General features: G+C 48.3%; 1 protein-coding gene across 1 annotated transcript in view; it reads right to left on the reverse strand.

The window, feature by feature from the left end:
* The window catches only part of SNTA1 (syntrophin alpha 1), an 87,933-nt gene extending 69,372 nt beyond the window's left edge, over window positions 1–18,561 (reverse strand). The window contains exons 1-2 of the mRNA XM_090064437.1: window positions 18,069–18,561; window positions 3,386–3,571 (exon numbers count right to left, since the gene is read on the reverse strand). Of these exons, the coding sequence (XP_089920563.1) occupies window positions 3,386–3,571; window positions 18,069–18,351 (469 nt within the window). The 5' untranslated portion in view covers window positions 18,352–18,561. The remainder of the gene's footprint in view (window positions 1–3,385; window positions 3,572–18,068) is intronic.
* Between the last annotated feature and the right edge of the window lie 1,021 nt (window positions 18,562–19,582).

Genomic DNA, 19,582 nt, shown 5'->3' on the forward strand with positions numbered 1-19,582 from the left:
TGCCCCTCATTACCAACCTGCTGCCTCCAGCCCCCAGCCCCCAGTGTGTGGGGCAGGGGGTATATGTATGGGATGAGGGACCCCAAGCAGGTCTTTGCAGGCTGGAACTCTGATAGCCCGCAAGGGAAAAACCACAGTCTCCCATGTTTTTCATTTTTAAAGTTTCCTGATCCATTTTTAAAGTTTGTTCACGACCCTTTCAAATATTCTTGCAACACACTTTTGGGTCATGACCCATGAGTTGAGAAACACTGGCTTAGAGCATTTTCTGTGAAATGGGAGATACAGGTTCAAATCCCCTCTCTATGAAGGAGTCTTAGAACCCAGGTCTGCCACTCCCTGAGCAAGTACCAAACTACGGGGCTAAAAGGTGAGAGGATGGCTACCACCACCTCCAACACATTTTCTGCAACTGACGTTTTGGGACTCATCCAACATCATGCACGCACCCAGGTAAGTCTATTCCATCCAGGAGCCTATGTGTACATAGTACAGCCTTCTAGATACTCAGAAAGGAAAGAGAGGCTGAGAGTAGCTACAAAGCAGAAGGAGAAGCCAAAGTGTGCATATATTGCAGTTAGCCGATTATGTCAGTGCCACTTCAGTTCATAAAGGTGAAAAAGGGGTTGTGCTAGTTCACTGCTTCATAGTTTCATAGTTTCATAGTAGCTAGAGTCGGAAGGGACCTAGGTAGATCATCTAGTCCGACCCCCTGCCTTAGCAGGAAAGAGCACCGGGGTCAGATGACCCCGGCAAGGTGCTCATCTAACTTCCTTTTAAAAATCTTCACTGCTCAATAATTCTGGTTTGCTCAGGAGGAGGTAGGGACTCACTCACTCCTTTTCATGCAGGGCAGACCGATTACTGGAAAGCACAGACATCAAATACCAAATGATCTCAGCTCTTCCACCGCACTGCCTGGATAACTCACGTTTCCAGCTGATACAATATTATTGACCTATTCCAGCTCCCACAGAATATACAAAATCCCTCACTTGTGTACCAGTCACACCACATTTGACATAAGTCTCTCTCCACTAAGTGCAAGGTTACAATTCCTGCTGCCCAGCATTTCAGTTCAGTGGCTCCAGGATACCTCAAAAGCCATATTGGTCGATACCGATCCAATTGCCAATATGCAGGTCTGGCTGGTAAGTCTGTTGTGGGGGAGGGGGAAGGAAAGGGATAAAGCAGGGCAGATCGAGGCCGCTGTGGTAAGGGAGGGAATTGGGCTGGTGCTGCATAGTCAGGGCAGGGCATAGGATGGAGCTGTGAGCAGCTCGTCCAGGGTGTGCACGGAGAAAGACTGGCTCCTGCCGCTGCACACACCTACAGAGGGGGCTACAAAGGAGGCTGCAGCCACTCCAAAATTCATCATGGCCCCTCCCAGACCCCGCGTTTTGGGGGGCCCTACAGAGCCTGGCAGAATGGCACTGATATCAGCCCTCACAGGCTGATTTGCCTCAGGCCCTGCACCCTGCTTGGGTTGTCTCTGGCTATAACCTACAAATTTGCCACATTATCTGAAGTGTCCCCTGTAGATTGTGGGTCAGATTCCATCCCCTACAACACCTTTACACTGTTCCCTTGGTGTAGGGGCCTGTTCTTCCTATCTTTGGCAACTGCTAGCATGAGGGCCTGCCAGTGTGGGATGGGGCAGGAGCAAGAGTGGCTAGCCTGCTCTGTACTCCAACTGTTCTGACACTAACCTGGTGTGTTTGTTTTTTAAAGTAGCAACAGATCTTAAAAGTCTATCTCTGGATGTGGACAAACTGCTTTAGGGGAGCTGCTGCTCGGGAAGGTGGATCCATTGTTTTGATGGCATGTCTACATGATCCTGTAATGATACAAGTTAGATAAACTGCCTTACTCTGATCCTGAACAAAACAGGGTTCAGGCTGTAGTAGTCTTGCTATATTTATATCGCTACAGATGGATTGGCTGCATCATATCAGTTTGCATCACTAACCACATAATTGGTACATCTGTCCATGCCCTTTCAAGCAATGCTTGGAATAGGGAGCTGACAGGCACACACAGGGCACTTTGTTTTCACTTGTGAATTGGTTCAAATCTCACCAGGTCACACACAAAAATGAGTCTAGTGGTCTCAGAAAGTCTCACCCTGACTGTGACTCCCTCTGTGACCTTGGGATAGTTATTCTCTTCTCTACTTCAGTTCATCTCAGAGCAAAAGGGGAATAACCTTCTGACCCTACCTCTCAGTGCTCTTGGGAGGGTCTGTTATTTCACGTCTGTGAAGCACTTGAAGACAAAAATCAATATCATCATTTCCAGATGTTCATCTCAAGCAAAAAGAACATACACAGAGTGGGCAGAGTAGGACAGAGTCCTGTACTGAAATCCCAGGGGCTGTGGCAGGTCAGGCCTGGGTAGTGGGGGTGTGCCAAAGCTAGAAGACAAGGGGAACTACTGGTGTGGCTTGCACTGAAGACAACAGTAAAACCAAAAGGCAGCCACAACTGCAACTTCAGCAGATTAAGGTGATAAAATCAGCATGGTAAAATCAGATCAAGAAGATAAATATCCCAAGACTTGAGGTGAACAAGGTGATATACAGTTAGACCTGAAATATTGCAGTTGACACAAAATGCAACCCTAAGCAGCTTGCATTCCCACTACTATCTGCAAGGAAGAGGACAAAACTGTAACTAAGGATTTTACTGATAGTGGATAAACAGAATAAGCAATTCTCTCTATCTGTCTGGGAAGAAGTCAGCAGTTAGTTCCACTCTCAGGATAACTTGTATATGATCCTTTTTAATTAAAAACAGTATGTAAATATAAATAAATTAGGTCCTCAGGCTCCAGACAAAATACCCTAGAGATGTTGAAAAGACTGGATACCCTGGCTACTTCAATATTGTAGCACATTTGGCATGTAAAATCCCTTACTGTTCAGACTGCATCTCAGTAGCCTACCCCAGCAGGATGCCTCAGCACAGGGCCCTGTGGCTTTGGCAGAGACATCAAAACCCCTGGTGTGCTCTGGATGGAAAGGTGGGTGGGTGGGGCTTCCTTTCTATCAAGCATCTCAGGGTGGATGCTTTGTTTGTCACTGCCAACCACTTAACCGTTCTGCCTTTGTAACTGATCTTGCAAGGACCAAATGAGACCTACATGCCCTGCAGTCTGCACAGTACCGTTCCTTTCCACCGGAAGCTGGTGTGTGTGGGGGGAAGCTACTTTGTCTTTCTTTTGTGCAGAAATACAAGTTAATAGAAAATGCCCTTTGGTTATAGTGGCAAAGTTACTGCATGTCCAACAACACCTGAGGATAGGAAACAAGGATCCACAGAAAGAACATACACAGTCTCATTGAAGCATTTGTCACACTGAAACACAAATCTGCTCTTGTGCTTACCCTCAAGGACAACCTCCTTGCCAGTCTTTTTCAGTGCTTGCACAGCCTCATCATGCGTCGCCTCAGAAAGATCGGTCCCATTGACAGAGAGGATAGCATCTCCCACATACAGCGCCTCAGTCTGATCTGCAGCCAGCCCCTTAAAAATCTTGGAAATCAAAATGGGCATTTTATTCTCACGGCCACCTTAAAGCAAAGAGAAAAGAAAGAAAGCAATTACAGGTCAATTTACTTATAAAATTGCATGCAGTGGTGTGGCAAATTCTACTCCAATACCAATCGGGCTAGATAAATCTAGACCTTTGTACAGAAAGGTGGCCAAACTGTGGTTTGCAAGCCACGTACAGCTTTCAGGTAGTTTAAATGCACCTCCCAAAAAAAGTTGTGTAACAATTAATTGTTACCTGAGGTGGTGCACTGGACACCTGATAACTGACTGACTCCATGTCTGAATGAACCTCTTGAAAGTTGTGTGTCTAAAGGCTCTTGATCAGGCTAAGTTTTGGCTTGCAGTTTGAAAGGTAAGAAGGCTGGCCACCCCTACTATACACCAAGACTTAGCTCATCTTTCCCAATAGTGAATATTTCTGTCAATTTTTAAGGGACTGTAACAGGGAACCCTAGCCCTGTTACCAGAAGGCAGGTCAGCCCCTTTAAGATCAGAACTTTCTGGACACAGCGTGCTGGTAAGGTGGGGGTTAAAAGCTGAGCCAGACCAGTTAGTCAGGTGACCGGAAGGGGGCAAGCCAGAACTATAACAAATGCTGGGTTGGGTGGCAGTAGAGCGGAGCAGCCAAACGGAAAGGGGTGCATATAAGAGCTCCACAGAGAGACTTGATGAGCAGTCCAGCTGCTGGAGCAGGGGAACTTCTGAGGACCCCAGAGAAGTGGCAGCATCCCCAGAAGGAGGACTGTAGCAGACGGTGGGAAGCAGAAACACAAACCCCTGAGAAAATGTAAGCTGGCATGATGCCTTCTTTAATTATACTTTTTTGGTGGCACTTATAGCCCATGGACAGACTGTTTGTATTTTTTTGATTGATTAACACTGCTGGTTTGGGTGAGGCTACTGGGGAAGAACGAGGCCTCATTGGGGCCCCACTATAGCGTGGGGACCCCGGCACCAGTGTGGGCACAGTATTCAGGGTGCATAAGCCCCAGCGCCAGAGAGCGCAATCCTAAAAGGCCAGGGTGGCCTGGTGCACCTGGGTGTTTTTTTTCCCTGGCTGGGACGGTGGAGGTTGAGGCCATTGGCCAGCTTTCAACCCCCTGGCTGTGGGGCCGGTGGGTAGGTTTTTGGGCCAGAGAGGCTGGGCTCCAAACTGGAGCAAAAAGGAGGGCCACGAGCCCCAAGACTAAAGAGTCAGAGCCTCAGAGTCAAACCCTATCTGGTGGGTTTAGACATGGAGGCCTAGCTAGAGAAAGACAGGGGTCAAGGCCCGTGGTGGCAGAGGACCCCAACATAAAATAAACAATAGGCAGTCTCCTGCTTACAAGAACATCAGTATAACATTTCCATCAAGACATGGCAAGCAAGTAGAAAGCGGGACATGAGAAACCTTAAGGGGACTCCAAGAGTGCCCCACATAGGTCGCGGATAACATGTAAGATGGCGCTGGGGAGGGCGACCTGTTACATTGGTGCATTGGCTGGAAAACTTCCTACGGTAACGTGTACCCTGAGACAATGGTTTGTCTGAATAAAAGGAAGAACCTTTGGGTCCAAAAAGAAGGCAGAAAAGACAGTGCAGACCCAAGCCTCAGATCGAGGGTCACGCCTGTGTCAAGCAGTCCAAGGTCTGCAGGGACAAACAGAAAGACAACAGGCATTGTTAGAGAAGATGGTGAGGGGCATACAGACAAACTGAGCCCCCCCCACAATGAGGGCATTTGTGGGTATGGTGCCAGGGTTCACCCTGAGCCAGGAGAGGAACGGCCTGCACTAATGATGGATGTGAGGTTGAGGGACAAAAGATACAAGCTATGTTGGATTCGGGCTCATCGCAGACAATAGTGTGGAGAGACATGCTACCAAGAACAGAGAGGGAAGCAGCGGCTCAGATTATCATTCAATGCTTGTGCAGGGAGGCCCAAAGACGAGACAGAGTGTGGGTTACTCTGCAAGTGGGTGAGAAAACACACTGAATGCTGGTCGGAGCAGCTGAGCACTTACCCTATCCGATGATGCTGGGATGCGACTAGCTGGTGCTTCTGACAGTCATAGCCCAGGCATATAGTTTGAGAGGGGCGAGAAAAACTGGAGGTACCCCACAACGTTACCCCATTTGGACTAGGGGGAAAGCATCTGAAGAGAAAAGTCAGAGGTAGGAGAAGGCCCCAGCTGGAGACCACTGGGAGCAGGAAAAAGAGGATGCAAGACAGTGAGGTCTGAGGTGGTACTTGAGGATGATCTTATGGCTGAGGCATTCGCCAATGAGGCTGAATGACCTCCATCAGATGAAGAACAGAACAGGAGGTGTATGTGGCGCACTTGTGGGAGGATGAGCATTTCCAATTGGAACAGAGCAGAGAGGAAGGATTTCGGTATGCCTTCCAGGAACACCTAGCCCAGCGAAATGGGGAGGTGCTATGACCAGAGCTGATGAAGACCACCCCACGATTCGAAGTGAGGAACGACCTCCTATATAGAGTCAAACATGGAACACATGGGGGCGAGGAAGTAGCACAATTGCTGATACCTCGGCAATACTGGAAGACCCTACTGAAAGTAGCTCATGAACTCCCCAAGGGCAGACATTTGGGGCAAGACAAGACCAAAGCTCGCATTAGAGGAAGATTTTTTTTTAACCAGGGTTAATACAGGAAGTGGCAAAGTACTGTGCATCTTGCCCCGTGTGCCAGAAAGTAAACCCTAGTCATCCCCCAAGAGCTCCATTAGTACCACTACCTTTGGTGGAAGTCCCCTTTGAGTGGGTGGCCATCGATATTGTGGGGCCACTGCCAAGAAGCAGTGCTGGGCACCATTTTATTTTGGTCCTCCTGGACTATGGAACGAGGTATCTGGAGGCCGTACTTACGCGGAGAGTGTCTGCCTCCAAGGTGGCAGAGGAGTTATTGAAAATATTCTCCCGAGTGGGACTCCCTGAAGAACTGCTGACTGACCAGGGAACAAACTGTACATCTCGTGTGTTTGAGGGAGTGAGTGAAACACTGGGAATTAAACACCTAAAGACCACAGTATACCATCCCCAAACTAACAGGCTAGTAGAGCAGTTTAACAGGACTCTGAAACAGATGTTGAAGAAGTTTGTGGTACAGTGCTCCCAGAAGTGGGATCAAATGTTACCGCCCTTGTTGTTTGCAGTAAGAGGGGCACCCAAGCCTCATCAGGGTCTTCCTCTTCCAAACTATTATACAGATGGCAACCAAGAGGAATTATTGATTTAATCATGCAAAGCTGGGTAGAGCAACAAAGTAAAGACTGGAACCTGGTTCAATACGTGATACTACTGAGAGAACACTTGGAGACACCATGGAGAGAAGCTTTAGAAAATCTGAGGGAGGCCCAAGAGCGGCAAACAACCCATTATAATTGAGGGGCTTGAGAAAGGAAGTTTGAAGTGGGAGACCATGTATTTGTTCTCTTGCTGGACCAGGAGAGTAAATTACTAGCGCGAAGGCAGGGCCCTTATGAAATAATACGCCAAGTAGGGCCTGTAGCTTATGAAGTGCATCAGCCAGACAAGCAAAAGAAAAAACAGGTATACCACATTAGTATGTTGAAGCTATAGCAAGAACCAGAGTGCCTATACTTGGCCCTTCAACCAGATGAACCAGAACTGGGAGAGGGATGGGAGAAGTGAAGTGGAAGTGGCTCCATGACTCTCCGAAGAGCAGAGGTGACAGGCAATGTGGAACTAGTGAGAGAATATGGAGACGTGTTTCAGGAGGTCCCCAGGGAAGCTCAGGGCGTCTTGCATCGAATAAGGACCCCTCCAGTTCAGGTGATCTGCAAGAACTGGAGGTGAATCCCACAACAACTTCAAGGACAGATAAAAGAGGAACTTGAGATGATGTTAGAAAAAGGCATAATACACAAATCCTGAAGCAACTAGTGCAGCCCCATTGTGACAGTGCCAAAACCAGATGGAAAAATTAGGCCCTGTATTGGTTTCCAAAAAGTAAATGCGGTGGCTAAGTTTGATGCTTATCCGATGCGGATGGTGGACAAAACATAGGGCAAGCCAGCTATATCTCCACATTGGACTTAATGAAAGGCTACTGGCAAGTCCCCTTAGCACCCAAGGACCAAGAAAAGCCAGCCTTTGCCACACCATAAGGCCTATTCCATTTCCGATGCATGACATTCGGATTACACAGAGCCGCTGTGACGTTCCAACAGCTAATGAACAGAGTCCTAGCTCTGCATGGGGGTTACGCGACAGCGTATATAGATTACTGTATTGCATCTATCACAGATTGGTTAGGGCATTTAACAGTGCTGTGAGCGGTATTACAGAACTTAAGGAAGGCAGGATTAACCGCCAACCTCAAGAAGTGCACAACTGGGAAGGAGGAAACACGGTACCTTGGGTTCCAGGTAGGAAGTGGTAAGGTACAACCACTGTTGGATAAAGTAGAGGCATTAAGGAAGTATCAAACTCTGCAAACAAAGAGACAAGTGAGAGCTTTCTTGGGACTGGCAAATTATTATAGGAAATTTATTCCTCACTTCACAGATTTAGTGGTGCCTTTGACCAAGATGGTAAGGGTTGCAGCTCCCACTAAAGTGTGATGGATGCCAGAGACAGAAGCAGCACTCCAAAAGGTGAAGCGTGCACCATGTACACAGCCACTACTACATACACCAGACTTCAATAAACCCTTTTTGGTATTAACAGATGCATCAAACTAAGCTATTGGTGCGGTGTTGGTCCAAATAGAGGAAGGAGAAGAACGTCCAATAGCATACGTAAGTACAAAGGTGCACCCAGCTGAGAGGAATTATGCTACAATACAGAAAGAATGTTTAGCGATCAAATGGGCCATAGAAACACTCCGGTATAATTTGTTAGGTCAGAAGTTCACGTTAATCAAGGACCACGCCCCCCTGCAATGGCTACAAAGCATGAAGACCGATAATGCTAGGCTGATGAAATAGGCTCTCAGTCTTCAATCATACCACTTTGTGGTGAAGCATCATCCAGGGACCAAGAATGTAAGTGCCGACTTCTTATCTCGACAATATGCAGAAGAAAGGGGAGGGGAAGGAAAGACCCCAGACAAAAGAGAAGAGAGCAGGGTGTGTAACAGGGAACCCTAGCCCTGTTACCAGAAGGCAGGTCGGCCCCTTTAAGACCAGAACTTTCTGGGCACAGCGTGCTAGTAAGGTGGGGACTAAAAGCTGAGCCACGCCAGTTAGTCAGGTGACCAGAAGGGGGCAGGCCAGAACTATAAAAACGCTGGGCTGGGCGGCAGTGGAGGGGAGCAACCAAAGGGGAAGGAATGTGTATAAGAACTCCATGGAGAGGCTTGGTGAGTGTTCCAGCTGCTGGAGGAGGGAGAGCATTCCCAAAAGGAGGACTGTAGCAGACGATGGGGAGCAGAAGCACGAACCCCTGAGAAACTGTACGCTGGCATGCTGCCTTCTTTAATTATATTTTTTGGTGGCAGTTATAACCCATGGACAGACTGTTTATATTTTTTTGATTGATTAACACTGCTGGTTTGGGTGAGGCTTTCGGGGAAGGAAGAGGCCTTACTGGGGCCCCACTATAGCGTGGGGACCTCGGCGCCAGTGTGGGCACAGTATTTGGGGTGAACAGGCCCCAGTGCCAGACAGGGTGCAGTATTCAGGGTGCACAGGCCCTGGCGCCAAAGGGCACAATCCTAAAAGGCCAGGGTGGCCTGGTGCACCGGGGTGCGGCTGGGTGGGTTTTTTTCCTGACTGGGATCATGGAGGTTCGAGGTCATTGCCCCACTTTGAACTTGCAACCCCCTGGTTGTGGGGGCCAGTGGATGGGTCTCTGGGAAAGGAAGGCTGGGTTCCAGATTGGAGCAAAAAGGAGGGCCACAAGCCCCAAGACTAAAGAGCTACAGCCTCAGAGTCAAACCCTACCTGGTGGGTTTAGATGGGGAGGCCTAGCTAGAGAAAGACAGGGGTCAAGTCCTGTGGTGGCAGAGGACCCCAACATACAAAAAAAACCAGGCAGTCTCCTGCTTGCAAGAACATCGGTATAATATTTCCATCAAGATGTGGCAGGAGAGTAGAAAGCTGAAGACAAGAAACCTTAAGGGGACTCCAAGGGTGCCCCACACAGGTCACGGATAATGCACAAGATGACACTGGGGAGGGCTACCTCTTACAGGAACCCATTTTCATTACTTGTTTCATTTTTATCATTTCCCAACCAAACGCAGTTCCACTGGAGTGATCTGCCTCTGTACACACATACAGTGAGTGACCAACCATTTCTGCTCTGCAGAATTCATAAGCTGAATGAAGAGGAGAGAGTACTGGCTGGAGAGAATAATGGGGCACAGAGAAGGAAAGTCACTTGGATATCTGTTCTTCTCCATACAATACTTGTATGTACCTGCTGCTTGCCATTTTTTAACCAAAAACGATGCTATTCAGATCTCACTGCAACTCAGGTAGCAATATGCATGTGACTTTAACCTGCAGAGAGATTTTTACAGCATTGTTGTGTGTGCTGAAGAATAGTTATGCAATAGGCCAAGATGGTTATTTGTTAAATCTTTACTCTGCTTTCACATGTTACAGGAGAAACAATATTAAATACAAATATTGGAATAGAGTGAAAGAAGGCCAGAGGTCCATAAATGCCCAGCATCTAGAAAGAAGATTTGATGGGCATATCTTTTGTGATCGAATTAAGTGAAGCCCCCTACAGTGCCCAAGAAGAAAACCAAAACACAAACCAGCAAACCCATCCTGCCACTGCACATAAATCAGAGGAGCAAAAACATCAAATCCCATTTATACCCAAAGGTAGCGTTAAATTCTAAGCAATCACCTTTTTCTTGTTTGAATTTCAACAACGCTGTAATTACCATTGTCAAACTGCTGCTCGAAGAAATCCAGATGCTGGCTGCCTTTTTGGGAACAAGATATTCCTTAACTTAAGTTTCAACTGGTTGCTGAATATATTATTTTACAGTAATGGGTCATAACCCATGTTCTAGGAAGTAGGAGTGGGACACACATAGGCTCCTATCACATTAACAGAGCATCTTTTAGACTCTCAGAGGCAACAGTTGCTGCTAAATGTACCCCATGTTATGACTCTTTGGACACTTTCCTGAAGAGACATATGTGCACATTGCAGCAAGGGGCACAGCCTCTGCCAAGCCGCCTGTATCACTGTCACTCCTCACCACTCACACACAGTCCCTATACTTGCCAGGGACAGGAAGGAAGTCCCAGGCACTGGAACTGGCTGACTTCCCCATTGGGGCTGTGCGGCAGGGGAGGGAAGCCCCAGGCACCTTCCCCTGGGGGGCAAAGAAGGCAGCTGGCTCCAGTGCCTGGGGCTTCCCTCCCATGCCTAGAGAGTGCAGGGGCTGTGCATGAGGGGCAGGGAGCACTGGCGATACAGACTGCCCAGGGGAGACTGCACCCCTCACTGAGAGGTGCGGCACTGGCTGGAGCCATGCCCCACCATGCACCTGTGCCCTGAGCTACCCACCTGCTGCTGTGCCTTAGAGGGAGAGTGGGGGAGTCACACCCACACCCTGCTCCCATAATCCCCCACATGTACACAACCCCTCAACATACCCTATGCCCCCACACACACCGCCACACCCCCTCACAAACCTTCCTACATGCCACCATACACAACCCCCCCAAAATATACAAGACTAAGAATTTTTTTGTTATTATGCAATCATCTCTATATACAATATGCAAATACAAATCACAACAAAATATTTTTTCATAATAAAATTAAAGTATGTTATAGTAGGTGTTTGACTTTTAGTGTATGATTTGGTTTTTTTCTGGTTCTAAGATGGCACCCCCCCCCAGGATTATTTCCAGGGGGCAAGGGTCAGGTGTTAGGGGTGGGACTTCTCGTCCCAAGATGGTGACAAACGGGCAGAGCACCTGTCAAGGGATGGGGCTACCCATGTGGCCCTTGGCAGCTCACCAGAATTTGTTAAGCGGTCTTCAAGCTGAAATAACTGCCCACTTCTGAAATAGACAGATAGCACTGTATCTAGGAACAGGACGTATAGACACTGAGAGAGAGGTACATATTAGGTACATATATCCAAACAGCTGCATCCAGTGCATTAAAGCCAAATCATTTTCAGGTTGATTCCTCAATCTAGACCCAAGATAGTAAGATTCATTGCTGGTTCTTGGTTCCTCCACAGAAAGTTAAGACCTACTGTGGGCTAGACTGGAAGGAAGATCCTGTTGTTAAGGTTCTAGCCAGGGTCATAGGAGGCAAAGGTTCAATTCCCTGCTTAGCTACAGATGAAGTGATATTTAACCCTGCCTCAGTTTAATTATCACTGACAAAACATGTGCATACTCTTCTGCTTTTGGCAGTCCCTAATGAATCCTGCCTCATGAAGGCAGGCAAGTGTCTGCATGTGCCTTTAGCCAGCTGCAACATAGTGTGAGAATCATACTCCACCTTCACTGAATGGAATAACAGAATAGAGTCCTGATTAAAGCAGTCAGAGAGCTGCTCTAATTAAAACACCGCAGCATCACGTGTATTAAGCCCCTGCATGTTTAAAAATGGCCTCAGGACACTAAAACTAGTTAAAGCACCCCAGCAAACATTTTTAAAGCCACAAGGACTTATGCACATGATGCTGCGTTGATACTAAAGGTTTCTAATTAGAACACAAAGCAGACTCAATTAATCAAGTCTGCTCAGATGCACTCTAATTAGAATATGTCAGAGCACATGCACCCATTGCTGACAATCCTAGTTGTAAGGCCAAGGAATGAATGGGTCACAGAAGCTGAATTACAGTCTTACTAACAAAAAAAATCCATCCAGATTAAAGGATGGATCAGACTGGTGGGTCATTGTGGGTGGGTTCAGTCTGTTGCTACCTATGCCATTTCTGTTCTGTGGATGCAGAGGATTTCAGACTGCCAAATAAAAACTCTGCCCATTGCTAAATTAAAACAAATGCATCAGATGATATCTAGGTACAGCTCCCTGCCCATTGTTAAATGTATATGTTAATTCCAGACAAGGCTCTTTGGGTGAATCTGATATCTTTTATTAGACCAACTTAAATAGTTGGAAAACAATTATTAAGCAAGCTTTCAGGTTCAAAAACCCTTTGTCAGGCTGAGGAAGTTTCAGCAGTTGATATGTGCTCTTCCTGGATGGAATGAAAAGTAAAGAAGCCGGAGGTTGGTCTGGTCTGCATACAAGACAGGTAGTCAATGAAAATGTAGATTGAGGAGTCAATGGGTAAGAGACAGGCTGGGGAGGGTGGGGGAGAGAGAAGGGGAATGAATAGTGGAGATACCTAGGGAGTCAGCTGTCAGGCAGGTTATAATGTGTCATAAATCCAATGTCTATATTTAGTCCATGATTTTTGGAGGAGGTTGATGAAGTGCAGTTCATACGCTCATCTCTGGGAAGCGTTTTGTAAGTTTTCTTTGAAGATTAGGACTGAGAGATTGGAGAGAGAGTGGTTTTCTTGTGAAAAATGTGCCCCCACAGGTAATTGGGTATTCCTATCTTTGATAGACTTCTGGTATGCATTCATTCTGGTGCGCAGTTGTTGTTTGGTCTCTCCTACGTATTTTCCATCAGGGTATTTGGTGCATTGGATGAGATATATTACATTTCTGGAGGTGCAGCTGTAAGATCCAGAAATGCTGATGGCTATGTTGTAGGGTGTAGTAATTGTGGGGGTGGTGGAGATATGTTGGCAGGTTTTCATTGAAGTCCCCCCAAAAATAAACTGAGTGCCGTATGAAAAATAAAATCAAACAAAATATAGTTTCTGTCTCAAGAAGCTTACAGTCTAAAATTTACATGTGACACTACGAATAAAGAGGCTGGGGAGGGAACAGAGATAGGGAGGACAAGGGTTATCAAAACAAGGCTGTCACTGCTCCTGCATTCAAGAACATGCAACCTAAAGATTTTGGCAGATTTGTTTTAATCATCATGGATCTGGCATGAATCTTCAAGAACTCGTGGCGCTCAGGCAAAATGCCTGAGGATTGGAAGAAGGCCAATGTGGTGCCTATCTTCAAGAAAGGAAGGAAAGTAGATCCAGGGAACTACAGGCCCATCACCTGACCTCCAAAGAGACCACTCTTGACAAACTGGCTGAAGGCAACTTCTTAAGGGACAGCCAGCTTGGGTTTGTTGCAGGTAGGTCTTGCCTGACCAATCTCATCTTCTTCTACAATCAGGTGACCTATCACGTGGACAGGGGAGAAGAGATTGATGTCATATATCCCGACTTATAAAAAGCTTCCAATCTTGTATCCCACAATCGTCTTATAGAAAAAACTGGCCAACTGCAGCCTTGGCTACATCAGAGTCTGCTGGCTGGGGAACTGGCTTCAAGGCGGACCCAGAGCGTGGTAGCTGACGAAGTCAATCATTGCAGTACGCTGTGACCAGTGGGGTCCCCCCAAGGCTCCATTCTTGGGCCTGTCCTTTTCAACATCTTCATTAATGATGTGGACACTGATGTCAGGAGCGGACTAGCCAAGTTTGCTTATGACACCAAACTTTGAGGTAAAGTGTCTACACCCGAGGACAGGATGGTGATCCAGGCTGACCCCAACAGGCTCGGAAAATGGGCAGATGAAAACCTGATGGCCTTCAACGCCAAAAAAATACAAGGTACTTCACCTTGGGAAGAAAAACCCACAGCATGTTTATAGGCTTGGCAGTGCTACGCTTGCTAGCACCATGGCCGAAAGGGACTTGGGGGTCATGACTGACCACAAGATGAACATGAGCCTTCAATGTGATGCTGTGACTAGTAAAGCGAGCAAAACCCTGGCTTGCATCCATAGACGCTTTTCTAGCAAACCCCAGGATGTCCTCCTCCTACTGTATTCGGCCTTGGTGAGGCCGCAGATGAAGTACTGCATCCAATTCTGGGATCCACAATTTAAAAAGGATGTGGAGAAGCTTGAGAGTGTCCAGAGGAGAGCCAGATTGCAGGAAAACAGGCCTTATGATGAGAGGCTGAGAGCTACGAGACTCTTCAGCCTGGAAAAGCGCAAGCTCAGGGGGGACCTGGTGGCTGCCTGTAAGTATATAAGGAGTGTACATCAGGATCTGGGGGAACGCCTGTTCACCAGAGCACCCCATGAGATGACAAGGTCAAACGGTCACAAACTTCTCCAAGACCATTTTAAGCTGGCCATAAGAAAGAACTTCTTTAAAGTCCAAGCTCCCAAGACTTGGAACCAACTGCTGCCAGAGGTGGTGCAAGCACCTACTCTGGATTCCATTAAGAGTCAATTGGACATTTATCTTGCTGGGATCCTGTGACCCCAGCTGACTTCCTGCCCTGGGGCAGGGGGCTGGACTCAATGATCTTCCAAGGTCCCTTCCTGCCCTAATGTCTGTGAAATCTATGAAAATCATCATCCCTAGCTCATGAGTAACGCTGCTTGTCTGTAGATCTCAAAACATTTTACTGAGGAGCTCAATATCACTCCTTCCATTTTACAGACGGTTATATGGATTATTAATAGATCCACTGAACACTTGAAATACAACTATACTAGGTCAGTGACATATTGAGTGTCCAATGTCTGGCTTAAAAAAGTAAACAGCACAAGTTTTTGTGCAACCTGGGGTAGTCTGTGCCTAATGAATGCATCCATAAAGAAGCACTTCTACCAGGAAAGAAACCCCAAGGAACACGGGAAGTCACGAGGTATGGACAGGAAAATAATAACCTCAACACGGTCAGTCTAGAAAGATATTGTCAATGCTACCTATTCCTGTGGCCAAATTTTTGAGAGATCTCAGTTCCCATTTAGGCAGCCAAATGAAGTGGCCCACTGAAAACAGCTGAAAAGCTGTCTGCTTTCTTTGGCTGCCAAAGGGGAATCTGGATGTTGATCCCTTGCAAAGCTAGCCCCAAATATCCAAAATGCTGCTGTCTCCATTCTTTGCCACTAGAATTTGGGCCAGCTGCTAGCTTTCTGTGCTTTATTCAACTTGTGCAAATGTCCTGTCCTCTTCCCCACTCCTTGCCAGCCACAGTTCTTGGGAGACTGACCAAGTTTGTGGGTTGAGAACACCAAGGGCAGAAAGAAACCCAATTCACTTTATACACCCAAATGGCTGTTTTCCAGCTGTGCAACTGCCATTTGTGCCACTTACAAATTGTGAAGTTAGTCCACATGCACTGTGCAACCATCCATAAAGTTACTAAACACGTGTGGCAGGCTGCACTCTGGCTGGGCAGATATGCAGCTCTATACACATGTATTCTGCACAAGCCAAATCATGGAATTCTTTCCACCTGCTACTCCACAAATAGCAGGTTATTAGATGCCAGAAAAGGAGGAGGAGGGCTCTCTCATGCTTTATGCTCCATACCTGGGTGGCTAACACACTTACCCAGGAAGCAAAAAATCGAGTATATAGATCATGTTCCACCTCTTCAACTTCCCAAAAGCACAGTGTTCTAACCACCAGGCCATATGTTATGCATTTATTTCATGGGCTGCCCCTCTGCAAGGGAGCAGATCCTATATTCTAATCTGGGCCCTTTCTCCCAGGTCACCAGAAATACCTGTTTATCCACTGAATATTAAACACAAAATACAGCAACTCAGGTTCAGAGGAATAGCTGAATAATGCCTCACCTATACCCAGCACACCATCCTGGAAGTCAGAAAGATGCAGGTTTATAATCCATCTTGCATGGGAGGAATGGGGGTCCATAACATAAATCTCCTGTCTCTGATGGCTTTGACACTAAAACATGGGAAGGGGGCCTCCTTTTTGCCAGACTGAAATTCTGGGACATGCATACCTTCACATTAAACATGCTCAGTAGTCATGTGGATGCTTACACATTCATGCTACATGGAGACAGAATTGCCAACTATGTCACTGCTAAACTCTCAATTAGAAGGGTGGAAAATTGGCACTTGGGCACATAAAGTGAAATAGGATTCTGCCCCAAATCTTCATAGTTTGGAGGGAATCTATTTCACTCTTGCATTTGGCTCATAATAAAAATATGAAAAACACTGGGTGTAAGTTTAAAGGAAGGACCGAGCTTTTAAAGGGGCACAGCAATAGATTAGCTTTCCTAAAATCACTTCCTTACATCCTGTGAATGTACTCAACTTCCTGGAGAGGTACATTACCTCCACCTTTGATTCTAAAAGTCAAAGCTGCACTCTTGCCAGGTGGCTTGAGAAGCTTTAACAGATAAAATAAAGTGAAGTGTCCCCCCACTTCAAGAAAACTGTACCTTCAAAACCTGGTTTATTTTGCGCTAACACTGTCTATTACTCAGAGCTCCTTCAACCCACTGTGCCAACTCTTCCATTGTGGCTTAGTGCAGCAAACTGCTACAAATGAGGTCTTTCAAGTCATGCTGATGGGGTTGACAGTGGTACCTTTACAATGCAGTCCCCTGGAAGGTTAAATCTGACAAGTGGTGTGAACTGCGGATTTTTCATCGTCACTGCTGATATGGGCAAGGTGTTATGGAGCAAAATCTGTTCTTGGTGCTGGCTGATATGAAGGGATGTCAATAGGCTGCAAAAAAGTTGAACAGCTTTTTGGTTTAGTTACAAAGGGGAGGAAAAATAACACCATAGCACCTCTGCAAAACACCAAAAGACACCGCAGCAGAATTCCAAATTCAAAAGCACAGAATGGTAAAGAAACAGAGGGGGAGAGGGGACCTGCTACATGTGATATGCATTGTGCAACTGACCATGAATTGTGCAATAAATGTAGATGGGCCACATGTCCATAGTAATTATCACACTGAAAAAGGGCTCCCCTGCTTTAAAAAGAGCCAACGAGCTACAAAATTAGTGCTTGAAGATGTGTCCTGCTCTAATTGGAACATGTAGCAGAGCCCGGGAGAAAAGCAATTCTCAGCTCTGCTTGCTTCATGGCATAATTGTGGTTTCCACAGGGGGTTGGGGGCCCAGACTATGTCTAAGGGATCCATGAAAGATGACTGTGATCAATCAAAAGTATGTGACCACCCACATTCACAGGTCAGAGGTGCCCGCACCGCCATTCAACATTTTTAGGGGTCTGCAAATGAAAAGGTTGAAACCCGTTGTCCCTGGCATCTGTTTTTAACGTTTCTTGCCTGATACTTCTGAGCAGCAGCCTCAAGCAAGCCAAGAAGTTAGGTGGGACCAGCCCAGGGATCTCCCAGACAGAATAAGCATCCTCCCGCAGTGACTTTCTCTTCCCACCCCGACAAGAAGCGCCCAAGTTGCTGAAATAAAGCCTGGTAACCGCCCCCCGCCGAACTCTGCAGGCAGCTGCCCAGCCTCCAGGGACGGGCGAGCGAGCCCGAGCGGACGCGTGTCCCAGGCAGGCGGAGCGCGGCGCCAGGACCTGCGTGTGGCAGCAGCGCGTGGGGGCTGCGGGCCAGGCCCGCGGCGGCGCCGGCACAGCAGCTCCGCGGGCCCCGCGCCCGCCGCAAAGTTTGGCCCCGAAGTTGCTCGGCGCCCCTGGGCCGCCCCGCGCCCGCACCTTTGATGCTGATGCCGAGCCCGCCCACGTCCTGCTTGACGATCCGCACCGTGCGCTTGATGTTGGCCAGCGCGTCGGGCACTGCGGCTCCGGACTCCGCGCCGTTCTGCTGCGCCGGGGCCGGGGCCGGGGCCGCGGCCGGAGACTCCTCGGCGGCCGCGCCCTTGGCGGGGCTCACGCTCAGGAAGTCCTCAGCTAGAGTCACCAGTACCCGCAGCCACTGCTCGGCCGGGACGCGCAGCTCCAGCAGCCCGCTTTTGGGCGCCCGCCTGCCCGCCGCCATCTTCACCGCATTCCGGGACCGGCCGCTGCGCCGCCTCCCGCCCGCCCGGGCCGGCAGCGACTGGGCACCGCGGCGCCGCCCGCGGCCTCCCCGCCCAGGGTGCCGCCCCCCGGCCGGCCTGGGCGCCCCAGTGGCCGCGGCGCTTGAGCCCCGCCCCGCCCTAGCGCGGCCGCCGGCGCCCCGCGGGCAGCGGCCTCAGCCGGCGCCGCGGCCGTTCCCGAGCCAGGGCGCGAGGCCCCGCGGACTCGTCCCGCCTTCCCCGGCCGTCCTAACACGGCCACGTCCGCGAGCTGCCACAGCTGTGGCGGGGCGCCAGCACCAAGCCTGTATCAGTCTGGGGTCCGGCCGGAGGAGCCGTCACCCAGCCCCGGCGGCTCCGAAATTTGGCCGCCGCTTCCCCACCACCAAACGTCCACGCTCCGTGGGGCAGGATCGGGCCCTAGCAGAGCAGGCCCGACACAGCAGGATCAGGCTGCACCAGCCCCACACACCTCGGCGGGGTTGGGGGAGCAGATACATGCCAGCTATTTTAATCCAGAAAACTGTGTACCCCCAGGATCAAAACTGTGAGAAACATTGACTTAGGAGAATAAAGAGGGGAAAGACACCTGATCTCTCCTGGTGTACATTTAGTTAAACAGACAACAGGTTAGCAGAGAGCTGGAGGTGATGCTTAGAGCAGGGTGCTGGATAACAGGGCTTCTGAGTTCTGCTACTTGTGTAGTCTGATCTGCCTCAAGTCCCCTCTCCCTCTAAAATGAGGATGAGTATCCCTCAGACTTGCCCACCCCTGTGGAGTGTTAGGGTTAATTCATTCTTGCTTTGATCCTTGCATAGGGCATTAGGCTTTGGTCTGGCTGGTTCCCTGTACCTGTCCTCAGAATCTTGTGCTATGGCCTTACCCCTCAGGATTGGGGCATGAGGAAAGCCAGATGTATGAAGCAGCTGGCCACAAAGCTCTTTCCCTGTAAACTTTACCTAGCTCTTGGATGCTAATTATTCTTGGCTCTACAGGAGGCATAACGGCCCCTTGAACACACACAGAACAGCAAGAATATTAGCGAACTCCTAGAGCTGCCACATAGATGATCCACTTAACTGGAAAGTGAAGCAGGATGTGATTGTATCTGTCCTTTGTATCTTCAATATCATTTTGCAAGAGCTTGAGAAATCACTGGACAAAATACCCACAAAGATTTCATAAATCCAGTGATAATTTAAATTAATCATC

Source organism: Crocodylus siamensis, chromosome 10 (assembly GCF_052110815.1).
Source record: "Crocodylus siamensis isolate JL-2025a chromosome 10, ASM5211081v1, whole genome shotgun sequence".
NCBI lineage: Eukaryota > Metazoa > Chordata > Crocodylia > Crocodylidae > Crocodylus > Crocodylus siamensis.